Source organism: Rhinolophus hipposideros, assembly GCF_964194185.1.
Source record: "Rhinolophus hipposideros genome assembly, chromosome: 12".
In the NCBI taxonomy this organism is placed as follows: Eukaryota; Metazoa; Chordata; class Mammalia; order Chiroptera; family Rhinolophidae; genus Rhinolophus; species Rhinolophus hipposideros.
In genome coordinates, this window is record NC_138058.1 from 60550227 (window position 1) to 60574386 (window position 24160).

The 24160-nt window shown below is 46.6% G+C and overlaps 1 protein-coding gene and 1 long non-coding RNA gene across 3 annotated transcripts in view; both read left to right on the plus strand.

The window, feature by feature from the left end:
• The first annotated feature begins 15814 nt into the window (after positions 1-15814).
• LOC308505568 lies at positions 15815-19070 on the plus strand. The gene is made up of 3 exons (XR_013994584.1): positions 15815-15984; positions 18788-18870; positions 18988-19070. It is a non-coding gene; the product is annotated as an uncharacterized lncRNA (long non-coding RNA).
• Positions 19071-20103: 1033 nt separating this feature from the next.
• KIF3C (kinesin family member 3C) overlaps positions 20104-24160 on the plus strand; it is a 34950-nt gene continuing 30893 nt past the window's right edge. The window contains exon 1 of one of the 2 annotated variants that reach the window (XR_013994669.1): positions 20104-22492. Coding sequence is in view for 1 of the 2 variants with exons in the window: in XM_081069390.1 (XP_080925516.1) it covers positions 20957-22492 (1536 nt within the window). In the remaining variant the exon portion in view is untranslated. The remainder of the gene's footprint in view (positions 22493-24160) is intronic. The other variant, XM_081069390.1, reaches the window with a different exon arrangement.

Genomic DNA, 24160 nt, shown 5'->3' on the forward strand with positions numbered 1-24160 from the left:
GAGAGGGAAGTGCAGGTGCTGTGTGTACAGAAGGGGGATCCCAAAGTCATCCTAGAGAGAGGGGTGGTCAGGGAAGGTGTCCCGGAGGAGCAGATATTTAAACTGAGGCTTTTTGTGTGTGGTTTTTTTTAAAGTAAGTTCTAGTGTGCGTGTATGCGTACAAAAATAACAAATGTTGAAACTTTAGAAAATACAGAAACAAAGGGCATTTAAAGCCATGCATAAAAGCACCATTGATAACAATTTGGTGATATGTACCTGCCAGTCTCTTCATATGTGAACTTAGATTTGAAGGGCAAAGATTTACCTTGGCAGTGAAGGCAGGGAGGAGAAAGTATTTGGTAAAGGCAGTTGTCCTTAGGTTGCCTTTAAAAACCAGATGTAATAGATAATACATCACTGAAATATCTCTGGCACCTAGCCAGAACATGGAAGACAGTAGTTGCTCAACATATATTTGTTTTATAAAAAGGAACAAGATGTCATGAAAAAATGAGCCTTTGAATATGAAAGCATAAGAAGGCAATTTCTTCTTCGAGGCCCAGCATCTACAAGATTGAAAAGAGTGTCCTGGGAGGGGGCCATGCTAGACTAAGGTTTCTGTCATTTATTAGCACCAGTGTAAACTGCAAAGGCTGACATCTGTGCTATTCTGGGAGAGAAGATGTCAAGGGAAGAAGGCTTCCGGGTGGTCAGGTATGAGGGACAGAGAAGGCTCCACCTGCTGTATGATGTGTCCTGGACCCAAGGGATGGGGGCAGCCAGTAGGAGATGTTCATCTACCGCCCCACCCCCACCCCCAGCTCCTCCTGGGACTGTGTGGAACAGTTGGCATCAAGACCTTGAGACATTTATGATATAACTGGCATTTGGGAAGGTGTGGGAAGAAAAGAGATTTGACCCCTTCAGCTCTTGCTTCTTCTCAGGTGACTGGTAGGGGTTTCTCCTTAGGAAGAAGAAGAGAGGTGTTAGGGATCCTGACCTAGGGCTCCCAGGTAGAGTGGCTCAGAATGTGCCCTGCACCATAGTAAAGAAGGCAGCAATCACAGCCGGATGTGTACCAACGTGAATGAGAATAGGGAAGCAGTTGTAGACATTCTAGGCCTCTGGCTGGAGCAGCACCCATCCACGTAAAGCGCCACTTGCATACACAGCCATGCAGACTGAAGAGCAAATGCTTGCACAGACTCACAGCCAGTGCACAGATATGCTTGTCTCAAGTGCACGGTGGTGTACTTGAGGTCTCTTCCCTCACCACCTGCTGCTCTCAGAGGCCCAACTTCTAACTTTCACCTCTCCCCCTTCTCCCCCACTTGAAAGGTGACATATGTCACTTAGGAGGCTAGGGGAAGGAGGAAGTGGCTGGCTCATAGTGGCAATGGGCTGTGTGTTCGAGAGCGGCAAGGTGTGAATATGCCTGACCCCGGCCAGGTATAGTCCCTGCTAGGACACTGGAAGGCTGCTTGAGTCCTCCAAGGAGCTGAGCCAGCATGTGCCATCATACAGGTTGTACTAGCTTCAAATGCTTTTACTTGGGAAAGGGGATAATCTTCCTAATTTGTGAAGCTGGCTTTGTACATTCCCCCACTCCTCTTTTTCTACCTTAACAAGTTGTATAACTTCTGCTTTGTCTTAGGACCCAAGAAGACAAATTCTGAAAGGCAAATTATCATGTTTCCAAATCTCAGCTACCATAATACATTAAATAAAGAATATGAAAAGCTTCAAAAACAAAATACTAGTCAGGGATTGCAAACTCTTATGCATGCTAGAGGCAGAAAAGAGGCAAGCAGTTACTCTACATGTGTAAAATGAGCCTTTTATTTTATTTTTTTGGTCAGCTTTATTGAGACGTAATTTACACACAATAAAATTTACCAACTTTAAGGGTATAATTCAGTGAGTTTTGACAAATGCAACCACCACCACAGTCGTGATATAGAATATTTCTATTACACCAAAAAGTTCTCTCATGGTCCTTAGCAGTCAATCCTTTCTTCCAACTTCTGGCCCCTGGCAACTACTGATCTATTTTCTATCACTGTTGTTTTGTCTTTTCCAGAATTTTCTATAAATGGAATCATACATTATGTAGTGTTTTGTGTCTGGCTTCTTTCTCTTAGCATAATGCTTTTAAAACTCATTTCTATTGTGCATGTATCAGTAGTCTGTTCCTTTTAATTGCTGAGTAGCAGTCAGTTGAATGAGCATACCACAAATTGTTAATCCGTTCATCAATAATGAACATTTTGGATTGTTTCTGGGTTTTGGCTATTTTGAATAAAGTTCCCTCAAACCTTCGTGTACATATTTCTGTAAGACAATTATTTTCCCTTTCTCTTGGATAAATGAGAGTTTAATTTTATGAGTGTTTTTTCCCCTTTGTTATTCACACTGGATAATTTGGATTTATCTCTCTCCAAGTTCACTGGCTCATGCCTCATGTCCATTCAGCTGTTAAGCCCATCCAGTAAATTCTTTATTTCAGAAATTGTATCATTTATCTTCAGGATTGCTATTTGGTTCCTTTTTAATTGTTTCTGTTTCTCTGATGAGACTTCCAATTTCTCTACTGAAATTTGCATACATTGAAAACAAGTTCTGTTTTATCTTTTTTTTTTTTTAGAGATTTTATTGGGGAAGGGGAACAGGACTTTATTGGGGAACAGTGTGTACTTCCAGGACTTTTTTCCAAGTCAAGTTGTTGTCCTTTCAGTCTTATTTGTGGAGGATGCCGTTCAGCTTCAAGTTGTTGTCCTTTCAGTCTTAGTTGTGGAGGGCGCAGCTCAGCTCCAGATCCAGTTGCCGTTGCTAGTTGCAGGGGACACAGCCCACCATCCCTTGTGGGAGTTGAAATCGGCATCCTTGTGGTTGAGAGACCACTGGCCCATGTGGGAATTGAACCAGCAGCCTTCTGAATTAGGAGCATGGAGCTCTAACTGCCTGAGCCACCGGCCCAGCCCCTGTTTTACTTTTATTGAAAGTAATTATAATACCTTTTTAAAAATCCTTGTCTGTTAGTTCCAACATTTGGTTCATTTCTGGGTTGTAATTGATTGATTTTTCTCTTGATAACATGTGTTATTTTCTTGGTCCTTCATTTGCAGCTAATTTTGGATTATAAATTTTATGAGTATTATGAATGTTAATTTGTGGAGATTCTGGATGGTCATTTTTGGCTGGTCAGTTGGCTGGGTCACAGTGCCTAGATATTTGCCCAAACATTATTTTGGATGTTTCTGTGAAGATAATTTTTGGATAAAATTAACATAAATTGGTGGAGTTTGAGTAAAACTCTATAAATGAGTGGGCCTCATCCAATAAGTTGAAGATCTTAATAGAACAAAGACTGATCTCTCCTGAACAAGAATAAATTCTACCAACAAAGTACCTTTAGACTCAAACTGCAACTCTTCTCTGGGTCTCCAGCCTGCCAGCCTGCCCTGCAGATTTTGGCTTACCAAGCCTCCACAATTGTATGAATCAATTCCTTAAAATAAATCTCTAAGTCTCATTCTCTCACTCTCTGGAATGAGAGGGGGAGAGAAAGAGAGTTGGTTCTGTTTCTCTGAAAAAACCCTGACTAATGCAATTATTTTTCACCAATGAGCATTATATTCTTTGGTTTAGCAGGTAATGTTCTCGGCTAGTCTGGAATAGCAAATCTTATTTCTTGTGCATGTTCATTTTGGGGTCAGATCATTTGTCTTTAGCTGAGCTGCTCTGAGTCTGTTGCATGCATACTTGGTTCAAGCGCCAGTCAGAGATATGGGTAGACAAAGTTTGGAGATCTCTCTGTTTCTTTTTTTTCTGAGGTTCCACTCCTTTCAGTCTTCACTGATTTCCTGGCTTCTTTTTTCTGGTTTCCCAGACCAGAAAAAGTGTGTATTTTCCCTTGCAAACCCCTGTCTGCCCTTGCTGTGCAACATGGAATTACTTCACTGTGTCCAATAGTGGACATTGCTTTTATTCTTTTAAGTAATCTTTTTTATGGATGCATAGCATACATACATAAAAGTGTACAAATCCTGGACTGACCCGGTGGCTCAGGTGGTTGGAGCTCCGTGCTCCTAACTCCGAAGGCTGCCGGTTCGATTCCCACATGGGCCACTGGGCTCCCAACCACAAGGTTGCCAGTTCAATTCCTTGAGTCCCGCCAAGGGATGGTGGGCTCTGCCCCCTGCAACTAAGATTGAACAGGGCACCTTGAGCTGAGCTGCCGCTGAGCTCCCGGATGGCTCAGTTGGTTGGAGCGCATCCTCTCAACCACAAGGCTGCCTGGTTTGACTCCCGCAAGGGATGATGGGCAGCGCCCCCTGCAACTAGCAATGGCAACTGGACCTGGAGGTGAGCTGCGCCCTCCACAACTAAGACGGAAAGGACAACAACTTGACTTGGAAAAAGTCCTGGAAGTACACACTGTTCCCCAATAAAGTCCTGTTCCCCTTCCCCAATAAAATCTTAAAAAGAAAAAAAAAAGTGTACAAATCCTAAGTATATGGCTAAATAAACTCTCACAAATAAACACACATGTATAATTACTTCCCATATTAATAGATAGAAGAACACTAGCATTCCAGAAACTTCGTGTTCTTTTCCAATTATTACCTATCCTCCCAGGGTAACCACTATTTTTTAACACCGTAGTGCCTGTTTTTGAACTTTATGTAAATGAAATCACATAGTATGTACTCTTATGTCTGGCTTCTTTCACTCAGCATTATGTTTGTCAGATTCATCCATGTTATGTGAAGCAGTAATTCATGCATGTTCATTGCTGTGTAAACATTCCATTTTATGAATATACCACATTATTCATTTATTCTACTGTTGATGACATCTGAGTTGTTTCCAGTTTGGGGCTATTAGGAATAATGCTGTTATGATCATGTTTGTACATTTTTTGTGTGTGTTGTGTGTATGTATTTCTAGGAGAAGAACTGCTGAGTCACAGGCTAGGTTTACTTTACTAGATGTCACCAAATAGTTTTCTAAATTTGATATTCAAATTTACATTCCCACTTAGCATTACATCAGAGTTCCAGTTGCTCCATATCCTCATCAACACTTACTATTATGTCTTTTTCATTTTAGCCATTCTGATGGATTTTACCTACCTTGCTTTTCAGAACACCCCACAGGCAGAATGAGCTAACAGTGGGCCAGTTTGAGACTCTTGTATGTAAGGTGTTTCTTCTTAATGGCTTTGAGCATTTCCAAAAGTATTCAGCTGTTACATTTGTGTTCATCAACGTTATTTGAGCAGTATTTGAAAGTCAAATGTTAGATGGTTCACCAAGTGAAGAGATGGCAAGAGGGAAGGCAAACAACGGCATTCTTGGTAGAGGATGCAATATATGGAAAGGAAGAAAGTCATAAAAGGTCTTGGCTCAGAGCTGCCTGGTACAATTATGCATGAGTCTTGGAGGTGCTTTTCACTCCTTTGTCTGTGGGAATGGCACCTCCAGGAACTGCAGTGCACAACCCATGAAGCATCACACAGCACTCACGCCTGTCATGTCAGGGGTGATAAAACATTTGGTGTGACTAGAGGGCAAAGTGGATAGGGTAGAGGAACAAGAGAAGCCAGATCCAGAGTTGGGGCAATATAACTGACTCAGCCTTTGTTAGAGGCTTACTTTCAAACTCTACCCCACCCCCACTTCTACCAGATGAGGGGTTGTACAAGGGTTGCCTGGGAGCTGGAGGCTGTATGACCCAGCACAATGTGCCTAAGCCCTCTGGGTCCTGTAAAATGCTGAGTCTGCACTTCGTGCATCCTTACGTCTCCTCCAGTTCTGACACTGTAGCAACATTCTGTTGTCTGGCTGAATGTGCATCCCTGGGACTGAAGAGAAACCCCCTAGAACACCACAACTGAGCAAGGGAAACGGGGAAAGATGAAGGTCAGGATCAGATCTGACGTGCTCATGGTTTTCTCTCTGAAGTAGATGGGCTGACTTTTTTCTTCCTGCTTTTCTCCAAAGTGAGAGGCCGGAGTAGAGTGCAGCTCACCTCACTCCTCAGCCTGTAGGTGTCCTAATCTCTCATTGTTCTCTCTCCTTCATGAGAGAATTCCTAGCATTTGAAAGACCAATCATTGATGTCTTTGGAGACATCCAAGGTGACTCAAGACAGGAAACTCAGACTCAGTCTTCTAATTTGTGACCACCCTTTTCCCAAGGCAGAGAATTGCTGTAAATAGCGTTATTCTGTCCTTCACCATTGTCTTTCATTTCTTCTTCCCTTGTTTTAAAACTCCACCCACCCCACCCCTACTCTATGAGGGATTGTACAAGCTTCCTCCTCTTGGCTCCCTCAACCCTCTGAGCCAAGAGGGCTGCCACTGAACTGGGGCAGAGGTGAAACCCCAGTCAGGAAGGAGAAATGCTGAGCATGCTCCAGCTTGTCTTGCTACACAACTTTGGTCTCAACAAGTTGAGGAACCAACGCCCTGTCCTTCCTCTGTCTTGGGCTTCCTCTCTTGCCTACAGCCTCAGTACACTCCTCTCTGCTGGGAAAATTGGGTAAACCTGGTGGGAAGCTGTGTGCCACCTACCTAAACCCCAGGTTCACATTAAGTCACCAGGGCTGGCTTTTGAAGACCCAAGAAAGTGAAATAAAAATCGCAGGACTCCCACGTTTCTTCCCCAGGGACTGCCAGAGTGAAGGGTATCCTTCTGAAAGAAAGAAGCTCTTTGGGTTGACACTCTTGGTCTCTAAACGCTCATTACACTTTGTCTTTATGTGTGTTTTGTATGCTTGTTAAGGGCATTAAATGGTTGAGATGCGAACCTACTGTGGGGCCACAAGGAACTGTCCACTGTCTGTCAGAGAGGGAAGAGGGGCTCTTCTGGAGGGTGAGGTTCATATTCAAGTTTTGCCTACCTTCCAGTTACTTGGGCAAAAAAAAAAAAAAAAAAAAAAAGCATTCCTTAAAGTAGAAACTGGGGCTGGTGGAAGAGTTCCAGGCAATGGCTGAGCGAGAATCTCTCTTGGCTTTAGTTACAAAGGGAGTAGCTCTGGAGAAATAAGTGGTAAGATGGAACCTCCCCAAGGAAGAGACAAAAGCCAGGACAAGGAAGCTGGGAAAGGTGCCCGCAGTTGCACCAGGACTTTGGGACTAAGTGTATGTCATGAGACCAGATGTCAACTGGAGATTTGTGGGTCCTGAGACTAAGTTAACTATGATATGAGTGCAAACCTTTCCAGTTTATTTTATTGACTGATTTTTCTGTCTCTTTGTAAGGTCAGCTTTTAAATCAACTAAAAGGAGTGTAGTACACACTTAATACTATGTGTTCACTGTGCCTTGAGTCTTATGAGGAGTAGAGAACAAGAGACACAGGTTTTCCCCTCAACGAGCCTATTAAATAACCAGATAGAGGAGAATACGGCGTGTGAAACTCCTAAAGAACAGTACAACTGATAACAATTTTTTGTTTCTATTTTAAGCCAAAATTAAAATTAGCATGAATTTTCTGAGCCAGCACCAGCTGGGCAACAGTGAAACGTTAAGCATCCCAGTAGGAGAGGAGGAATTATCTTGGGACCCAAAACTGTCTCCAGTTCATCCGTACGTGTTGATGGTCCATGTGTATACTGTCAAAGACACTGTAATATTCCTAAACAAGGAGCAAGACAATGAAAGATTATACCTAATGAATTGCTAAGCAACGTGGGCCAACTAAAGGCTGAGGGGATCCACAGGTACCCAAGAGGCTCTAGGTGCTGGGAAAGGTCCAGTTCTCACTGGGCTGGGAGCTGAAGAAAGAGTAGGCTTTGGATAAACAATCAAAGGGCATTTGATTCTGGACAAATGAACCATATGAGGAAAAGGCAAACCATCATTTTCAAAATCACTCCCATTTCTATTGAATTTTAAAGCTTTCAAAGACCCTTTAAAGCCCTGATCTTTGTTTGATCTTCTCCGCAGCCTCGAGCATTTGACAGAACAGATTCCCACTCACAAGGGAAGTGAGAACTGGAGAGTATCTGTTGATTTTGCTTGCTCAGCATCCCTCTCTGCCATCTTTAGCAACCAAAATCTTGACTTTCCTTGGGAAAGCATCTCTTTCCACTCTCAGACCAACCAGGGTTCTGGCCCCACCCGTGAATCCAGAGTGGGCATACCAGACCTGGCCCTCCACTGGCCACAGTACTTCAGAGATGGGCATGCGATCCAAGCAGGTCACTGAGACTCACATTCAGAACCTTTGCTGGAACAACTGGGGAAGAGAATAAAGCCAACACAATGGAAAGCAGAGCGAAGAGACCGCTTCTTGGTGACATCATTTAGGTCCTTAGATCCAGCTGTGCCGGAAACCACACTTTTCCCAGCATTTTTCAGAGAGGTGAGCCATTACATTTCCTTCTTGATTTAAGCCAGTTTTAATTTGGTTTCTGTTACTTGCTACTAAAAGAGTCCTGATTGATTCAGAAAGCTTGACAATATGTTTAAATTCAGACAGCTAATCAATAACAGAGAAAGGACTAGAATTAAGTTTTATGTTTCTCATCCTGTTCTCTTAGACTAAGTGTAATGATGAGAGGATTATTAAGTGCAGTGAGGCCAGCCTGATGGGGCCTGGCTTAAAGACATGCTGCAGAAATTAGACAAGGAATATGGAACCTCCAAAGGTTCTTGAACAACTTAAAAGAGACATTTAAAGAAAATAGTGGGTATTGGCAGTGTTCTGTTTCTTAGCTGGGGGGATGGATGTAGCCCTCCACATACATTTACTCTACATTATGCAAATATATTATGTATGTTCATCTGAATACATGACATAATGCATAATTTCAAAAAATGAAAAAAATGTGGAGGTCTGCAGAATGGGATAGATAAGAGAGACTCTGGAATCAGAGATGCAGGAAGGAAACTGGTGCTGAGATGCAGGCTTCAGGTAAGAAAGTTTGCAGTAGAGCAGTGGGAATAGGGATGGAGGAAAATGGAAAGGTAAGAGGTGCTTCCTGGGTGAACGAGGGCTTGACAAAAATACAGCTCTAAGTACTGGGAATGATGACAGAGACAGGGTAGTTGAAAGAGGAGTACCTGGCTGAGGGTCTGAAAGGGTGTGTGTGGTTACATTTTGAATTCATTCAGGTGGGAATGTCCAAGCTACAGGCCTGTAGTATCATTTGGTTGGAAGGAGCAGAAACTTCCTGCAGCAACTCAAGTGAGGAACTTGAAAATCAAACACGAGACTCCCCGCTCTGTCTCTGGGATGGAGGTGGCCTTTCTTCTGCTCTTCTCTGCATCTGCAGACTCGGGTCTTCTGCTTCCTTTAAGGGAGGGCACAGCGGGCAGAAGCTGGAGTGTTCTGGGAATCCCACAGGGAGGCAAGGCCACTGTTAAAGCAGCCAAGCAGGGGCGCCAGCTGGAAAGGCTGTCAAAAATATCTAGAAGTGACTAACTTAGTGATGAAGAGGTCCTGGTGTGGGTGAGCTGTAAGGTCTGTGTTCAAGGAAAGCAAGGGAAGACAGAAACTGATGTTATTCCGGGAAGGAGAAGCAGCAAGGTCAAGATCTGAGGCTGCTATGCTGACGTGGGTGGGAGAGCAAGAAGGGGGTGGCCAGTGACATTCTCTACAGGACTCTTCCTTTCAGCTCCGACAGGCTTTCCTACCCCACCCCCACCCCCACCCCTCCTGCGGCACTTTGGGCTCCTATTCTTCACTCCAAACTCCTTGAAAGCTGCCCGTGCTCGCTTGCTTACCTCCTCTGTACTCTTCCACCGTCAGCACCAGGCCTGCCCTGCTGGTGTGCTTTAGAAACATGCTAGTGAGGTCTCCAAGGACTTTCTGGTTGCTACATCCAGGCAACAGATACGCTCTAGTTCTAGTGTTGCTTCATTCATTTATTCTTCGTTCATTCATTTATTCAAAGAAGATTTGTTAGGTGCCAACTACTTGCCCAGTACTGGGAATATGATACTGAGCAAGATCAATTAGGCAGAGGTTATCTATAAAGAGAGCATGTACTTTTTCTTCCCAAGACGCCACACACTCATGCATGTGTGCACGTACACACAGAAGCACACACACGAACATGTATTTGCATGCACGTGTACATACATGCACATATGCACGGGCACATGCACATGTGTTCACACATACACACACATACATACATGCACACATGCACACACATGTACACACACACGTGCTAGCTTTTTCTATTTACATCCTCATCAAAGCCTCTAACTTGGGACCCAGCTGCCAGGCATGTGATCTGCGTGGGACACAGACAAATGTTAGGCTGGTCGACGAAGGAAGCTGGGGAGGAAAAGGCAGGAGACAGCCTGGAAGAGGCATCCCAGGATGCACACATCCATCACCTGGTCACGTGCTAGTGGTCTGTCTGCAGAGCATGGAACTCTGACTGACAGGCCCCCACTGGAGAAGGGCACATGCCAGGATGCCAATTCTTGGGCCAAGGCCCTTCCCAGTGGGCCAGGGAGGGCTCCCGGGGCCTGGTTCCAGCCTTTTGGGAGGCACGCAATTCGGAGCAGGTGCCTGCTACATGAATCTCCTGGCCATGCTCCTGCAGCATGAAGCCCGTAGAACTGCCCTCCTGGAGAGGGGAGTCTCTGGCCAGGACCCTGGCATCCTATAAATGCAAGGAGCCAGACAGTCAGGCTCCAGCTGGCTGAACACTTAAGGATTCTCAGGATGAAGGTCCCAGAATTTTCCTTTCTTTCTCCTCCTAGGGAATCATATAAAGTAAAAGAAAAATAAAGAGGAGAAAGAAGAGAGAAGGAGAAAAGAAGGAGTAGGAAAAGAAGGAAAACGTGGAGAAGGAAAGCATTTTTTAAAGTATATATATATATATCTATATATATAGATATATATATAGATATATATATATAGTGCTGATCATAGAATTTTCTGCTTAAAACCTTTTAATAATTTTCCATTGCTTATGAGATAACCACACCCCTCTTCTCTCTTCACCCCCCCGTCCCACGCCTTCCAGTCACATGAGGGTTCTGGGGCCTGCTAGGATGTGTTTACACAGGTCTTGTGGGAAATTGCTTCATGGGGTTGCACCATAATGGGCTCATCATAAGGAGCATAGAGAGCTATAGAAAGGGGGGTTTAGTCCTAGATCTGTGACTATAGGATCATGGGAAAATCCTGATGGTCTCTAAGCCTCCTTTTCTTTACCTAATCAGTGGTCAAGGAAAATAATCCCCACCTTGCCTGCCTCGCTGAGTTACTGTTAGTCTCAAGTGAGATAAAGAACCTAGAAACCCTTTGTGAATTATCAAGTACTGAACAAATAAGGGATTGTTCCTACTACACAGTAAATTACATTGAGAAGTATCGGAGGCCTGCCCCTTTCATCTCTCAGAACTTTTTTTTCTAATAATCTTTCATGTCATGATAACACCTTAAGCTTTTCAAAGTACTTTCGTATATAATATGTCATTTGTTCTGACACCATCTCTGTGCAGTGTCTGGGCAGGGCTGCCCCTTGCTGGGGACATAAGGACACAGGCTAAGGGAATGAAGTCACCAGGACGCCCAGTGTCACGGGGCACACTGTCGCTGAGCCAGGCCTGAGCTCAGGTTTCCTGACTCCAGGTCAGGGCCAGCTCCCGGCTCCTGGAGCTGCTTTTCTCCCAGCACGTATCAGCTGTTGTTCTCTTTAGATTCTAAATCTTCAGACGGTACAGACAGGATCTCCATAGGGGATTAACTTCCCCTCAGTTAGTGTGACCTTTGGGTGGAGCTATTTCAGAGGACACTTAAGCCTTTGCCGGTGAGACAGGCTTGGTGTTTGAAAATCTACCTGCCAGGGCCTGTGGGACTTTGCCCAAGCTCCTTCGTCACTTCTCTGTGACAGTGGTCAGCCAACAGGCCAGAGGTGCACATTTTGGACCATTCTGGGATCCTTCCTCCAGGTGTGATTCTAACCACAAAGTGTGCTATTACCTAACTACTCCACAAACCCCATCCGCTGACTCCCTCTTCCAACTTCCAAGTGTTATCTATGTCCAGCCACTGGGCAAGGGCAAGGCAGAGGAATATCTACATATTCCTGACCTGTAGCTGCTCACAGCTGGAGAAACAGCATCACAAGGGACAATAACAGCAAAGCGGATGGAGGGGGCTCCCTCTCAAGGGGGGACATAATGACCCTCCGGGATGAACTCAGAAAGGCAGAGATCTCTGGGGACGAGGTGGCTCCAAAGAAGCTTCCTGGTTGAGGACACTCATGTCCCCTTCCCCAAGCTGGTCTCCAAGTCAGACCAAAAATTCTTGCTCTTGGTGAATCACACCAGGAAACTGCCCCTGCAACATTCCAGGATGCAAAAGCCAGGACCTTGGTCTGACTGCTGATTGGTGGTGGTAAGTCAGGGGAAAGGGCACTAGACGGGCAGTCTGGAAATGCAGGACTCTGGGCCTTGATCTCCACAGGAGCCAGAGGAGGCAGAGATTCAGGCGCTCTGCCTGCCAAGGTCAAATGTCTGGGGGCCAGACTGTGGCCTCAGTCCTGGTCTCCTGACTTTTGGCTATGGGACCATCCCCCCAAGTTGGTGAAGATGGGGAGCACTCCAGAGGAAAAGCTGGGCAGGCAGTGGGAGATGTGATCTGGAATGCAAGAAAGAGCAAATCTAGAATGTTAGTGGGCTAGATTGGCAATTAATACCCACCCTACCTCATCCTCCACTTCCTTTTCCCAAGTCCCAGAGGGGCTGGATGAGACTGAGAAGAATAATGGGAGTTGTTCCCACAGCATTTATAATAGTTTATAAAAAAAACAAAACCAGAGACAGCCTAAATATGCAACAATTGGGAGAATAATCTGAAATAAATTATGATCTCAAATAAAGTTAAGTAGCCATTCAAAACAACAAAGCTTTTAGAATGTAATATGAACTATCTCAATGACCTTGGGGTAGAGGAAGAAATTTTTAAGCAAAACACAAAAAGTGCCAATCAACAGAAAAGATTGATAAATGTGTCTACATTAAAATTAAGGAATCCTGATTATAAAAAGGCACCATGGAAAAAGTGAAATGCCAAGCCAAAAAGAAGATGCTTGTAACACATGTAAGCAACGAAAGTCTCAAAGTCAGAATGTAAAAGAACTCTTCTAAAACCAAGGAAAAAGACAGGCAACTCAGTAGAAAAATAAGCAAGGGACCTGAAGGGGGAATTCTCAAAAGATGTACGTTGAAATGCCAACAAGCATATGAAAAGGTGCTCAACTTTGCTTGTAATAAGGGAAATCCAAATGAAAACCACAATGAGATACCAAATCTCTAAAACTAAGAAGGCTAATATGAAGTGTTTCTTCTGATGTGAAGCAACTGCTGTGAAGGTACTCATCGCCTGCTGGCAGCGCAAAGTGTGTTCCACCCACTTGGGAAAACAGACACCATCAGCTGAAGGGGGAGATATGCGTTCCCTAGGAGCCAGCAATTCCATCCCAGGTATACCTGCAACAGAAATGTGTTCAGTGTGCATAGGAGACCTGAACAAGAAGGCCCAGAGCAGCATAACTCGTAAGAACCCCAAACTGGGAACAACCAAAATATCCATCAAGAGTAGATGATAGGTGGTGTAGTCATACAATGATATATTATACAGTAGTAACACTACACACGACAGACAACGTGGATGAATCTCTCAAATAAAAGAAAACAGAAAAAAAGCCAGATACAAAAGAATACACACTCGATGACTTTATGTAAAGCTCAAAAATGGGCAAAACAAAACCATGCTCTTTAGATGGTAAAAGAACAAAGAAAAGCAAAGGAGTGATTATCATACAAGCCAGGAGAGTGGTTTCCTTAGAGAGGAAGAAGAGAATTGTGACTGCAGAGGGTTCTGCAGGGGGCTCTTGGGATGCTGGCAATGTCTTGTTTTTGTCCTGAATGGTTGGTATAGGGATGTTGTTTTATAATAATTCTTTATCGGTATATATATTTATGTAATGCAACTTCTGAGTGTGTTTTGTTTGTGTGTTATGTGGAATTGCCAATATTCAACCATTTTTTAATCTACAAAATGACAATTTTATATGGTTCAACCTAGTATCTCACAATAAAAAATAAGCACCCATTCCAAATGACGATCGTGAAGACTATTAATAACTTCATTCATTCATTTGTTCATTAAACAAATGTCTCCTGGGGGCTTATGATGAACCGGTCAAATTTCCAAGCACTGAGATACAGAAGAAAATTCTGTCATGGTGCTTGCATCCTAATGGAAAGATAATCCACAAACAGATATAGAAACATCTAGAATGTCACTGTGGCAAGTGCTATGAATAAACAAAGCAGAGTAAGGATAGTAAGAGAATGATGAAGAGATATTTTAGGAAGCATGGTCAAAAAAGCTTCTCTGAGGAGATGCCATTTGAAAACACAACTGAATGAAGTGAGGGAGAGAAACCACGTGCAGCCATGAGAGAAAAAGCCTTCAGGCAGAGGAAAGAGCAAGAGCACAGGCCCTACTACAGAAATGTGCTCGGCAGGATTGAAGGATAAGGAGGCCAGTGTTATTGGATCGGAGTGAGGAGAGGGGAGAGGATGAAGAAGACATGAGAGGGCGGAAGTGGCCAGGGACCCGATCACAGAAGGCCTGTAGGCTCCGGTAAGGGGTTTGGGATTTTATTTGGAGAGTGATGAGAGGCCATCGGAAGGCTGTGAGCAAGAAGTGGTATGATTTGATTTCGAGTTTAGAGTTTAGAAAACTCTAGCTGTTCTGTGGAGAAGGGAGAGTAGAGGGGTGGAAGCAGGGAATCCTGTTAAAATGAGACCATGGTGTCCAGGCAAGAGAGAAAGGTGGCATGAAGTAGGGTGGCAGTGGTGGTACCACGCAGTGTTTTGGAGTCAGGATTGATAGATTTTGCAGGCAGAACCCAGACAGGATTTGTCAATGGATTGCACGTAAAGTAAGAGGAAGAAGATTTGATAATGTGTATAATATTAAAAAACAAAAAATAGGATACCCAATTCTATATATAGTATGGTGAAAACTCTTCAAAACATGTTCTTAAATTACTTTTGTCATGAGAACATTAAGCATAACACAAAGTAGAAGAAATCCAGTTGGGGAGACAAAATATTTTCATAGACGGATGGATAATGCCATTGGAAAAAAAAAGTAGATACTAATTGTCCCAGGAAGTAAAGACAGAAAGCGACCCCTGGGGCTGCTTGAGGCAGGGACGTCTTTACTGAGGAGGCAAGAGTTGAAATGGATGTTGAAAGAAGAAGGTGGCGTTAGTCCAGGTAGGGCCCGTATTGAGAGCTGAGCCTGGGGCCCAGTACAGGATGGTGGGAAGAGTATAGGCTTTGGAGTTGGGGAAATTAGACTCCAGTCCCAGTACCACCTGGGTTAATCTGAAGGTTAAGATAAATCATCCACAATCCCCCTAATAGGTGTTCAATAAAGGGTAGCTCCTAAGGATAGCGCTTTTTTAATATTCAGATTTTTTTAAATTTCATATTTTTCTATTCTTTTCAGGGAGGGCATGGGGAGTTGACTCAAATCCTATTCACCAGAAATGACAGCAGAGGAAGAGGAAAATAAGGTATTGAGAAAAGAGGAACTATAATTAATCCAGACTTGGACACAATTGGGGGTCTCTTGAATTAGATAATATCACAGTGCGTGAGAGCCCAGAAATTTGGATCTCATCCATTGATTTTGTCACATAGTCATGTCTCCCTCTGCTGATAGAACATGGTTTTACAGTGTAAACCCAAATCCTGAATTACTTGGACCTGAAAATTTGCAGCCCTCAGGATTACTAAAGAATTAACTGTCTTCTAGGCATAATCTCAGCCTGGCTGTTACTGGAACCACGCTGGAAGAAGAGGTTGGTATGGGAATCCCCTGGGAGAAAAACAACTTTCAGCAGTGAAGGAAGCTTCTTCCTTTCAAGTCAAAATGGGTCTGAACTCCAATGAAACTGTCGCTGAAACCAGGACTGAGAAGCAACTGCTCTGCCATCTCCACGGTAAGCATTCCTTGTGACACAGGGGAAAGATCCCCAGGGTTGCAGGTTTGGAGTCTGGAGACTGGCTATGCCACTGGTGGGTAGGTTTCCTTCCTTAGTCACTTTATTAGCCTGAGGCTTAATGTCCTCACAATATTACTATTTTCCTCTTTCTTGGGCTTGAGATGAAGTTCAAGTGAGTAACATGTGATAATACTCTATTAACTGTAACTCCTACAAATGTAAGAATTTATCACTATTACTTTTTTATTTTGCCTCCCTGTTTTTTTGCCCTGAAGGTCTTGGAACATTCCTTCACTTAGCAACTGATATTGATTACCTAAAGTGTATATAGTACTGTGCTAGGTATGGGAAAATGAGACAGAAAGACAAAAACCACGGCTTCTGTCTTCAGGGAGACATACATTATGTTGAGGGAGACAGATACAGTTAACCATAGTGCAAGTCAGACTAACTGAGACTAGTTAACAATGAGCTATAGAATCATGAGGAAAGGAAAGATTAGTTAGAAGGTAGAATCAGAGGAGTCAAAGGAGGCTTCCCAGAAGAGGTAATATTCATATTCATAAAAAATAGTTATTGAGCACCTACTATGTGCCAGATTAGTCGTATGGATACAAAAAATCTAGTCGTAACTAGATTAGTCGTATGGATACAAAAAATGAATGAAACAGACATATTATGTCTTCATAGAACAACAGAGAAGGTGGATGAATAATTATTTAATTACAATTACGCTAAGTTCTGTGAAAGAAATACAGAGATGAATGAGAACATATTACAAAGGGCCATAATCTAGATGAGGAAGTCAGGAAAGGTGCCCTCATGAAGTGACATTCAAGCTGAGAGCTAAAGGATGAAGAGTAGGTATGTAGGCAAAGAGGATGAGGATAATTGTTCTGTGCAGCTATACGGAATGTGTAAGGGCCCTGTGGTAGGAAGTTGGCAGGAAGCTGGAAAAGGCCATTGTATTGAGATCAGAGAACAAAGTGGAGAGTGGCATGAGATGTGACAGGAGACATGAGAAGGTACCAGATCATGTAGGGCCTTGGGGGCTGCATTCATGACATAGACTTTACCTTAAGAGCCATGAGAAGCACTGAAAGGTTTTAAGCATGGAGTGATGTGATCAGTCACGTGTTATTAAAAGATTATAGAGAATGGATGGATGGAGACAAGAGCAGACCTAGGCAGACCATATTGGAGGCTACTGTAGGAGGCCAGACGAGAGATGATGGCTTGGGTCATGATACTGGCTATGGAAGTGGAGACGAAGTTGATAGATCTGAGAAATATTTAGGAAGCTGAGTTGATAGGATTTGGTGTTTGAATGGATATATTGAGGGTGGGGAAAGAGTTGTTTACAGAGCTAGTAAATATTCTTGAAGGACCAAATTTGGATGGGAGAATGGTAGAATTTCAGGGTGCATAAGAGCCATTCAAGTGGTTATGTCCACTAGCGAATTGGATAATATAGATTTGGAGCTCAGAGGAGAGGTCTGGACTAGAGATACAGACTTAGGAATCATTTAGACAATAATTGAAGCCACAGCTGTAGTGATCACTAGAGGGTGGCATGAGAAGAAAAACAGGATGTAGGACTTAGTTTTAGTGAACTCCAACACTTAATGTTGGGGTTGAATGAGATCAATTGGTCAAGGAGACTGAAACTGAGAAACCAGAACTCCTAGGAGCTGTAGGAGGAAAACCAGAAAAGTTCAGGGCCATGAAAACCATGGGCAGTGAGAGTCTGACAAAGAAGGAAGTGGATTATTGAAAGGGGCCCACTGGAATTGGCCATGGAGTTCATTGATGTCCGTGGTAAGGGAAATTTCTATTGAGCAGCTGGAGTAGAAGCCATATGAGATCGAGTGGTGGCATGAAGAGAAGGTGAGGCTCTGTAGACAGGGACAAAGTTAGGAGGACATTTCAGGCCAAGGAGCAGCATGAGCAAAGGCATGGAGATGTGAAAAAGTAGTGTGTTTGGAGGACCTTAAACCAACCAGAGGGACTAGAGACCTGAGTATTTAAGAGAGTGAAGGGAGGAAGGATGGCTGAAGACAATGCTGAAAAGGGAGACAAAGAATGTGAACCACCTGAATGCAAAGGATAAAAGAAGGGAAAATTATTTCTTGAATGACTTCTATGCTTTGGGAGTTTTCACATACATTATCTCACTTAATCCTCTTGTAAACTCTGTGAGTCAGGTAAACATTTTTATCCTCACTTCTCCCACTGAGAAAATAGCTGTTCATAAAAGATGAATAATTTACTCAGAGTCATAAATCTTGTAAATAATGGGAATCCAGTCTCCCTCTCATATGGGAGGATCTGGGCAAATGCCCTGCCAGATGGTAACATCAGGTGGGGAGAACAGGGCCGGAATCCCTTTTATCCAGTGCTGTAGTGTCAGGTGAGTTAGCCAAAGCAGAGAAAGGATAGTCCAAAAACCAAAGCCAAGTGCAACACGAAAATAGTTCAAGAGTCAAATGGTCCATCCAAAAGTCAGGTTGCCAGAGCCAAGAGAGGTTAGTCTACAAAGCCCAAATCCCACACAGTAATTGGTCTGAAAGCCAAGTTAATCACAAGCAGTGGCATTTGATTAAAGAAAGGGCTAGGAATGCCAGGAAACGTCAGAACTGGGCCAGCGACCAGCTATGGAAGCCTCAAGCTTCCATTTGAGCTGGCATTCAGGTCTTGGGGATTTGAAGATGGGGAAGAATTGAGGAGATAGATTCTGTAGAGTTGAACAACTAAATAATTAGGCTGTCTAGAGAATAACATGATTGGAAATGTTTTGTAGACAGATTCTTCTGGTGGCTCTATGAAGAAGCACCTCGAGATTTCAGATAACAGCACCTCCTCAATCTGGATCTCATATAGAAGGTAAAGCTAACTAGGGCCCAGTCCACAGATTCAACTCCCCTATGCAGAGTGGAACATGGGTAGGCCACTGGCTTGGTCCTTGAACTTGAGCGATTACACTTGATTTATATCCTACAGAAAGAAAATATGAAGACCCCAAAGAGAAGCACCAAGCACACACCTGGCATATACAGAATGCTGTAGGAAGCAGGAACTATCAGGCAAGCCAAGGCTATGTGCATTATTAAGGGCTTGCTTTAAAATAAGTCTTCTCATTGGTACAGTACTTTATGATTCACTGTTTCACTTGAGCCTCACAACCACTCCCTGAAGTAGGTATTATTTCTCTCCCCCTGTCCTAATTTCTTTAAACAGATGAGGAAACTGTGGCTGGGACAAGGTAAGTGATCCCCAGATTCACACAACTGTGTAAAGGTCAGAATTGGAACTGGAAACTAAGTTTTGTTTTATGCAAATTCTGTGTCTGTTTCTGCTACGGAAAAGACATTGGTCAGGGAAGGCTTCACAGAGGAGGTGCTCGAACTCCCAAGTGGCAGGGCAGCAAGTGCAGAAGGGTGACAGCGTCCTCTGGGCAAAGGCATAAAGACGCAACATGGCACAGCCAGTTAAACAAAACATGGTTTCTAGAATGGGAGCTCCTTGAGGACAGGAAGGTCCAGTTCCTTGAATGGGACCTGGGTTTTGGCAGGTGCTGGATAACTCTTTGAAGGAATGGAATACAGATTCTGTCCAGGAGTAGCTGGAAGGGAGGCTGGCAAGTAAGCCAGGGGTCAGAAGATTGAGAGCCCTTTATATAATAGGGAAGGTGGAGGAGGAGGGGAGGGGACCAGGTTGCAAGAGCAGAGAACAGGTGAGGAGAGAATCAGCTGGAAGGTGGTTCCAGGAGAGAGAAGAGGAAGGCCAGAAGTAAACCAGGGTAGGGAGAAGAAAGGACAGAGCAAAGCAACATTTGGGAGTCAGGATACCCGGCGACACCCTGCAAGGGAGCAGTGACATGTACCGTCTGCAAGTAGAAAGGCTGGAGCATTGGAGGGATGGAGGATGGTGGCGGTGGAGCAACAATGTTGGGTGGTGTATCACCCCCTTGCCCCCACCAGGTAAGCGGCTGCAACCTCAGCAGTCACTCCGGGCGGTTGCATGCCAGAAAGGGTGGGGCCTCCCGGACTGGGGAAGGCAGCAGCAACCTGCCTGATCCGGGTTAACAAAGGCAGGACTACAACTCCCAGCATGCTCAGGCCCAGTGGGGTGACGGCGGGCGGTGGCTGCGCTGCACCCGCCTGGTGGGCGCAGGACGTGGGTCGGCCCCGAGCCTGTCATTCCGGAGGGGTCTGCGGGGGTGCGGGTCGGCGATGCACCCCAGTACCCCGCGCACCGGCAGCGCTGGGCTCGCATCTCCCGCCCCGCGGCCCCTCCCCTTGCCCCACCCCAGCCGGGCGGCTTAGCTGGGGCCGCAGCGCGGCTGCAACATCACTCTCGCCGCCGCTGCTCCGCCCCATCCCCTTCTGTTTTTCTCTCATTCTCGGGTGGCGGCAGCGGAGAAGGCGGAGGCAGAGGCAGCAGCAGCAGCGCTGGCTGCGATGAATGATCCCCCAGCTGGGGGAGAGGACTCCAGGTGAGCCTCTGCCCTCTGGAGGGGCCGGGACCCCCGGCCGCCCAGGACCTGCAGCCACCGCCATGGATCCCTAGAGGCGGGGGTGGAGGAGGAGGAGAAGACAGCCCTGCCGCCCACCCCCATCCCATTTTCCTCTTCCTTTATCTCATTGTTGCCATAGCTGTTTACGGCAGCGCTCTTCTGCCCCAGCATGGGGCGGGCTCCCGGCACTGCCATTCGGCCGGCGCGGCTCCCGCGGCTGCCGGGGGATTCTGCCTAATTCTCTCTGCCCAGCCGGTGCAGCGGAGAGTGGAGGAGGCCCGGACTGCAGCAGCGGCGGGGCCACCTCCCAGCACCCCACCCTAGGAGGCTGCATGCGGATTGAAGAGCGGCGCCTGGGGGCTGGGCCGGCCCTGCTGATACCTACCTAGGGAGGACCACCGGACTGCCCGGGCTGCGGAGGGGGCCGCGGGCCGGGAAAGATAGTGGAGCAAGATGGCCAGTAAAACCAAGGCCAGCGAGGCCCTGAAGGTGGTGGCCCGGTGCCGACCCCTCAGCCGGAAGGAGGACGCTGCTGGTCACGAGCAGATTCTGACCATGGATGTGAAACTGGGCCAGGTGACCCTGCGGAACCCCCGCGCGGCCCTGGGGGAGCTGCCCAAGACCTTCACCTTTGATGCCGTGTATGATGCCAGCTCCAAGCAAGCTGATTTGTATGATGAAACTGTGAGGCCCCTGGTAGACTCGGTGCTTCAGGGTTTCAATGGCACGGTGTTTGCCTATGGCCAGACGGGCACTGGCAAGACCTACACCATGCAAGGGACCTGGGTGGAACCCGAGCTTCGTGGGGTCATCCCCAATGCCTTTGAGCACATCTTCACCCACATCTCGCGCTCTCAAAACCAGCAGTACCTGGTCAGGGCTTCCTACCTGGAGATCTACCAGGAGGAGATTCGAGACCTACTCTCCAAGGAGCCCGGCAAGAGGCTGGAGCTGAAGGAAAACCCGGAGACAGGTGTCTACATCAAGGACCTCTCCTCCTTCGTCACCAAGAATGTCAAGGAGATCGAGCATGTGATGAACCTGGGGAACCAGACCCGGGCGGTGGGCAGCACACACATGAATGAGGTCAGCTCCCGCTCCCATGCCATCTTCGTCATCACTGTGGAGTGCAGTGAGCGTGGCTCTGATGGCCAGGACCACATCCGTGTGGGCAAGCTCAATCTGGTAGACCTGGCTGGCAGTGAGCGGCAGAATAAGGCAGGCCCCAACACAGCTGGAGGGACGGCCACACAGTCCACCGGAATTGGCGGCGGTGGAGGGGGTGGTGGTGGTGGAGAGAGGCCTAAGGAAGCCTCCAAAATCAACCTGTCGCTGTCTGCCCTGGGCAACGTGATCGCTGCTCTGGCAGGCAACAGGAGCACCCATATTCCCTACCGGGACTCCAAGCTGACCCGGCTTCTCCAGGACTCTCTCGGGGGGAACGCCAAGACCATCATGGTGGCCACCCTGGGGCCAGCTTCTCACAGCTACGACGAGAGCCTCTCTACCCTGCGCTTTGCCAACCGGGCCAAGAACATCAAGAACAAGCCCCGGGTGAACGAAGACCCCAAGGACACGCTGCTGCGGGAATTCCAGGAGGAGATCGCCCGCCTGAAGGCCCAGCTGGAGAAGAAAGGGATGCTGGGGAAGCGGCTCCGGAGGAAGAGCAGCCGCAGGAAGAAGGCTGTGTCAGCCCCGGCCGGGTACCCTGAGGGGCCCTTGATTGAGGCTTGGGTGGCCGAAGAGGAGGCTGACAGTAACAACAACCACCGCCCGCCCCAGCCCGTCCTGGAGTCGGCCTTGGACAAGAACATGGAGAATTACCTTCAGGAGCAGAAGGAGCGGCTGGAGGAGGAGAAGGCGGCCATCCAGGATGACCGCAGCCTGGTGAGCGAGGAGAAGCAGAAGCTGCTGGAGGAGAAGGAGAAGATGCTGGAGGACCTGAGACGTGAGCAGCAGGCCACAGAGCTGCTCGCAGCCAAGTACAAGGTAAGGGCCCCAGAGGGAACAGGGGCATCCAGAGGTCCCCAGAGGGATCTGAGCCAACAGGTCTGTGACATGGCTTGAAGCATGGTGTCCTGCCCCTGCACCATACACTGCCTTCCTGCCAAATACTCCCCTGAAGCAGCCAGGTAAATTCCAGGCAGAGCCTCCCAGGGGCACCTAAGCAGACGGACACACACACACACACACACGCACGCAGCAACGCAGGCAGGTGGTCTCAATGAGCTTGGGCTGGTCTGACCTGCTGCATGTCAGTCTCTGCCAGTGGCCCCTAGTAGCGGTCAGGTCCACGGGACGGCCAGGCAGGCCCTCGGCCTCATCTGGGGTGGGTTCTCACTCTTGCAGAGCCTCCTCCCTATGACCTCCCTCTGCAGCACCTTCAGAACTTACACTGTTTTAATAATACCTGACATTTGGATAGCATTTCACAGTTAACAAAATGCCCCCGTACACAGTCTCATTTGATCCTTACAGTAGCCATCCTTAAATCCCCATTTTACAGGTGAGGAACTAAGGCTCAGAGAAATGACATGACCATGGTTCCATGCTACGAAGTGGCAGAGTTGAGCAGGAACCCATGGGCCTCATGCTCTTTCAGTTCTTGGATGGCGAGGGGGGACTAGGAATGGATTCTGCTCCCTGCGAAAGCATCCACAGGGCCCATGTGGGGCAGGCGCCATTGCGTGGTATCATTTGGGGAATCACTCAGGGTGGAAAGAGCACCGGGCTCCACACCGGAGACCTAGAGTCTTGGCCCAGCTCTTCTACAGCTTATTGAGAGACCTTGTGTAAGTTGCTTCCTTTTTTCTTCAAGCCTCAGTTTCTGATTTTGTAAAATAGAACATTGGCCTGGGAGATTTCTGAGACTCTTCCAACCCGATCATTTTTGACCTGTATTAATTTGAGAAGCAAACCAGCTGACCCCCACACCTAAGCCTCATCCCAGTAAGATCCAGTTCCCTGTCGCCCTGAGAGGTATCAGGGCCTCTGTCCTTCCGGAGCTGATCCTCCCCCTGGGAGACTCCAGGCTGGAGGTGGAGCTGAGCTGCAGAGGCCCCACCAGGCCAGCCACAGACCTGCTAAATTTCAGTGCTGCAGATGTTCCTGGCATTTTTAGGTCCCTGGAGTCCTCGACACTGGGGGGTGGGAGGAAGGACACAAGGAACCATGAGCTGATCGCTTCCTGGGGAAAGCCAAACATTGCCATTTCTTATTCCTTCTCAGGAGCATGAGCTCCTGAGGCAGGGAAGCCCAGTCTGTAGAGGGAGAGCTGTAGCTGCTGGAAGGTGACAGATGAGCTGGATTCCATTGTCTGTGTTATGGGACTGCTGCTGCACCAGGGGCTCTGGCCTTGCAGATTGAATATTTAATTCACCTCCATGAGCTCAGAAAGGGTTATGCTTAGTCGCTTCCTCAAAGAAAGGATCAGGAGCCTGCACATGTGGGTCTATCTGAGAGAAGCAGGATGTTAAAGGCAGGACAGTCAGACTCAGGTCTTCCTAGGAGGAAGGGAATCCAGTGAGTCTGCTGCTTTCCACTGGGAAATCTTACACGGGCCATCTGTCATTGGGGTCACTACCAAGAATGACCCCACTGGCACACCCGTTGCTCCCCTTCACACCCCACCACCACCCCTTAAGGCTGGGAGGTAAT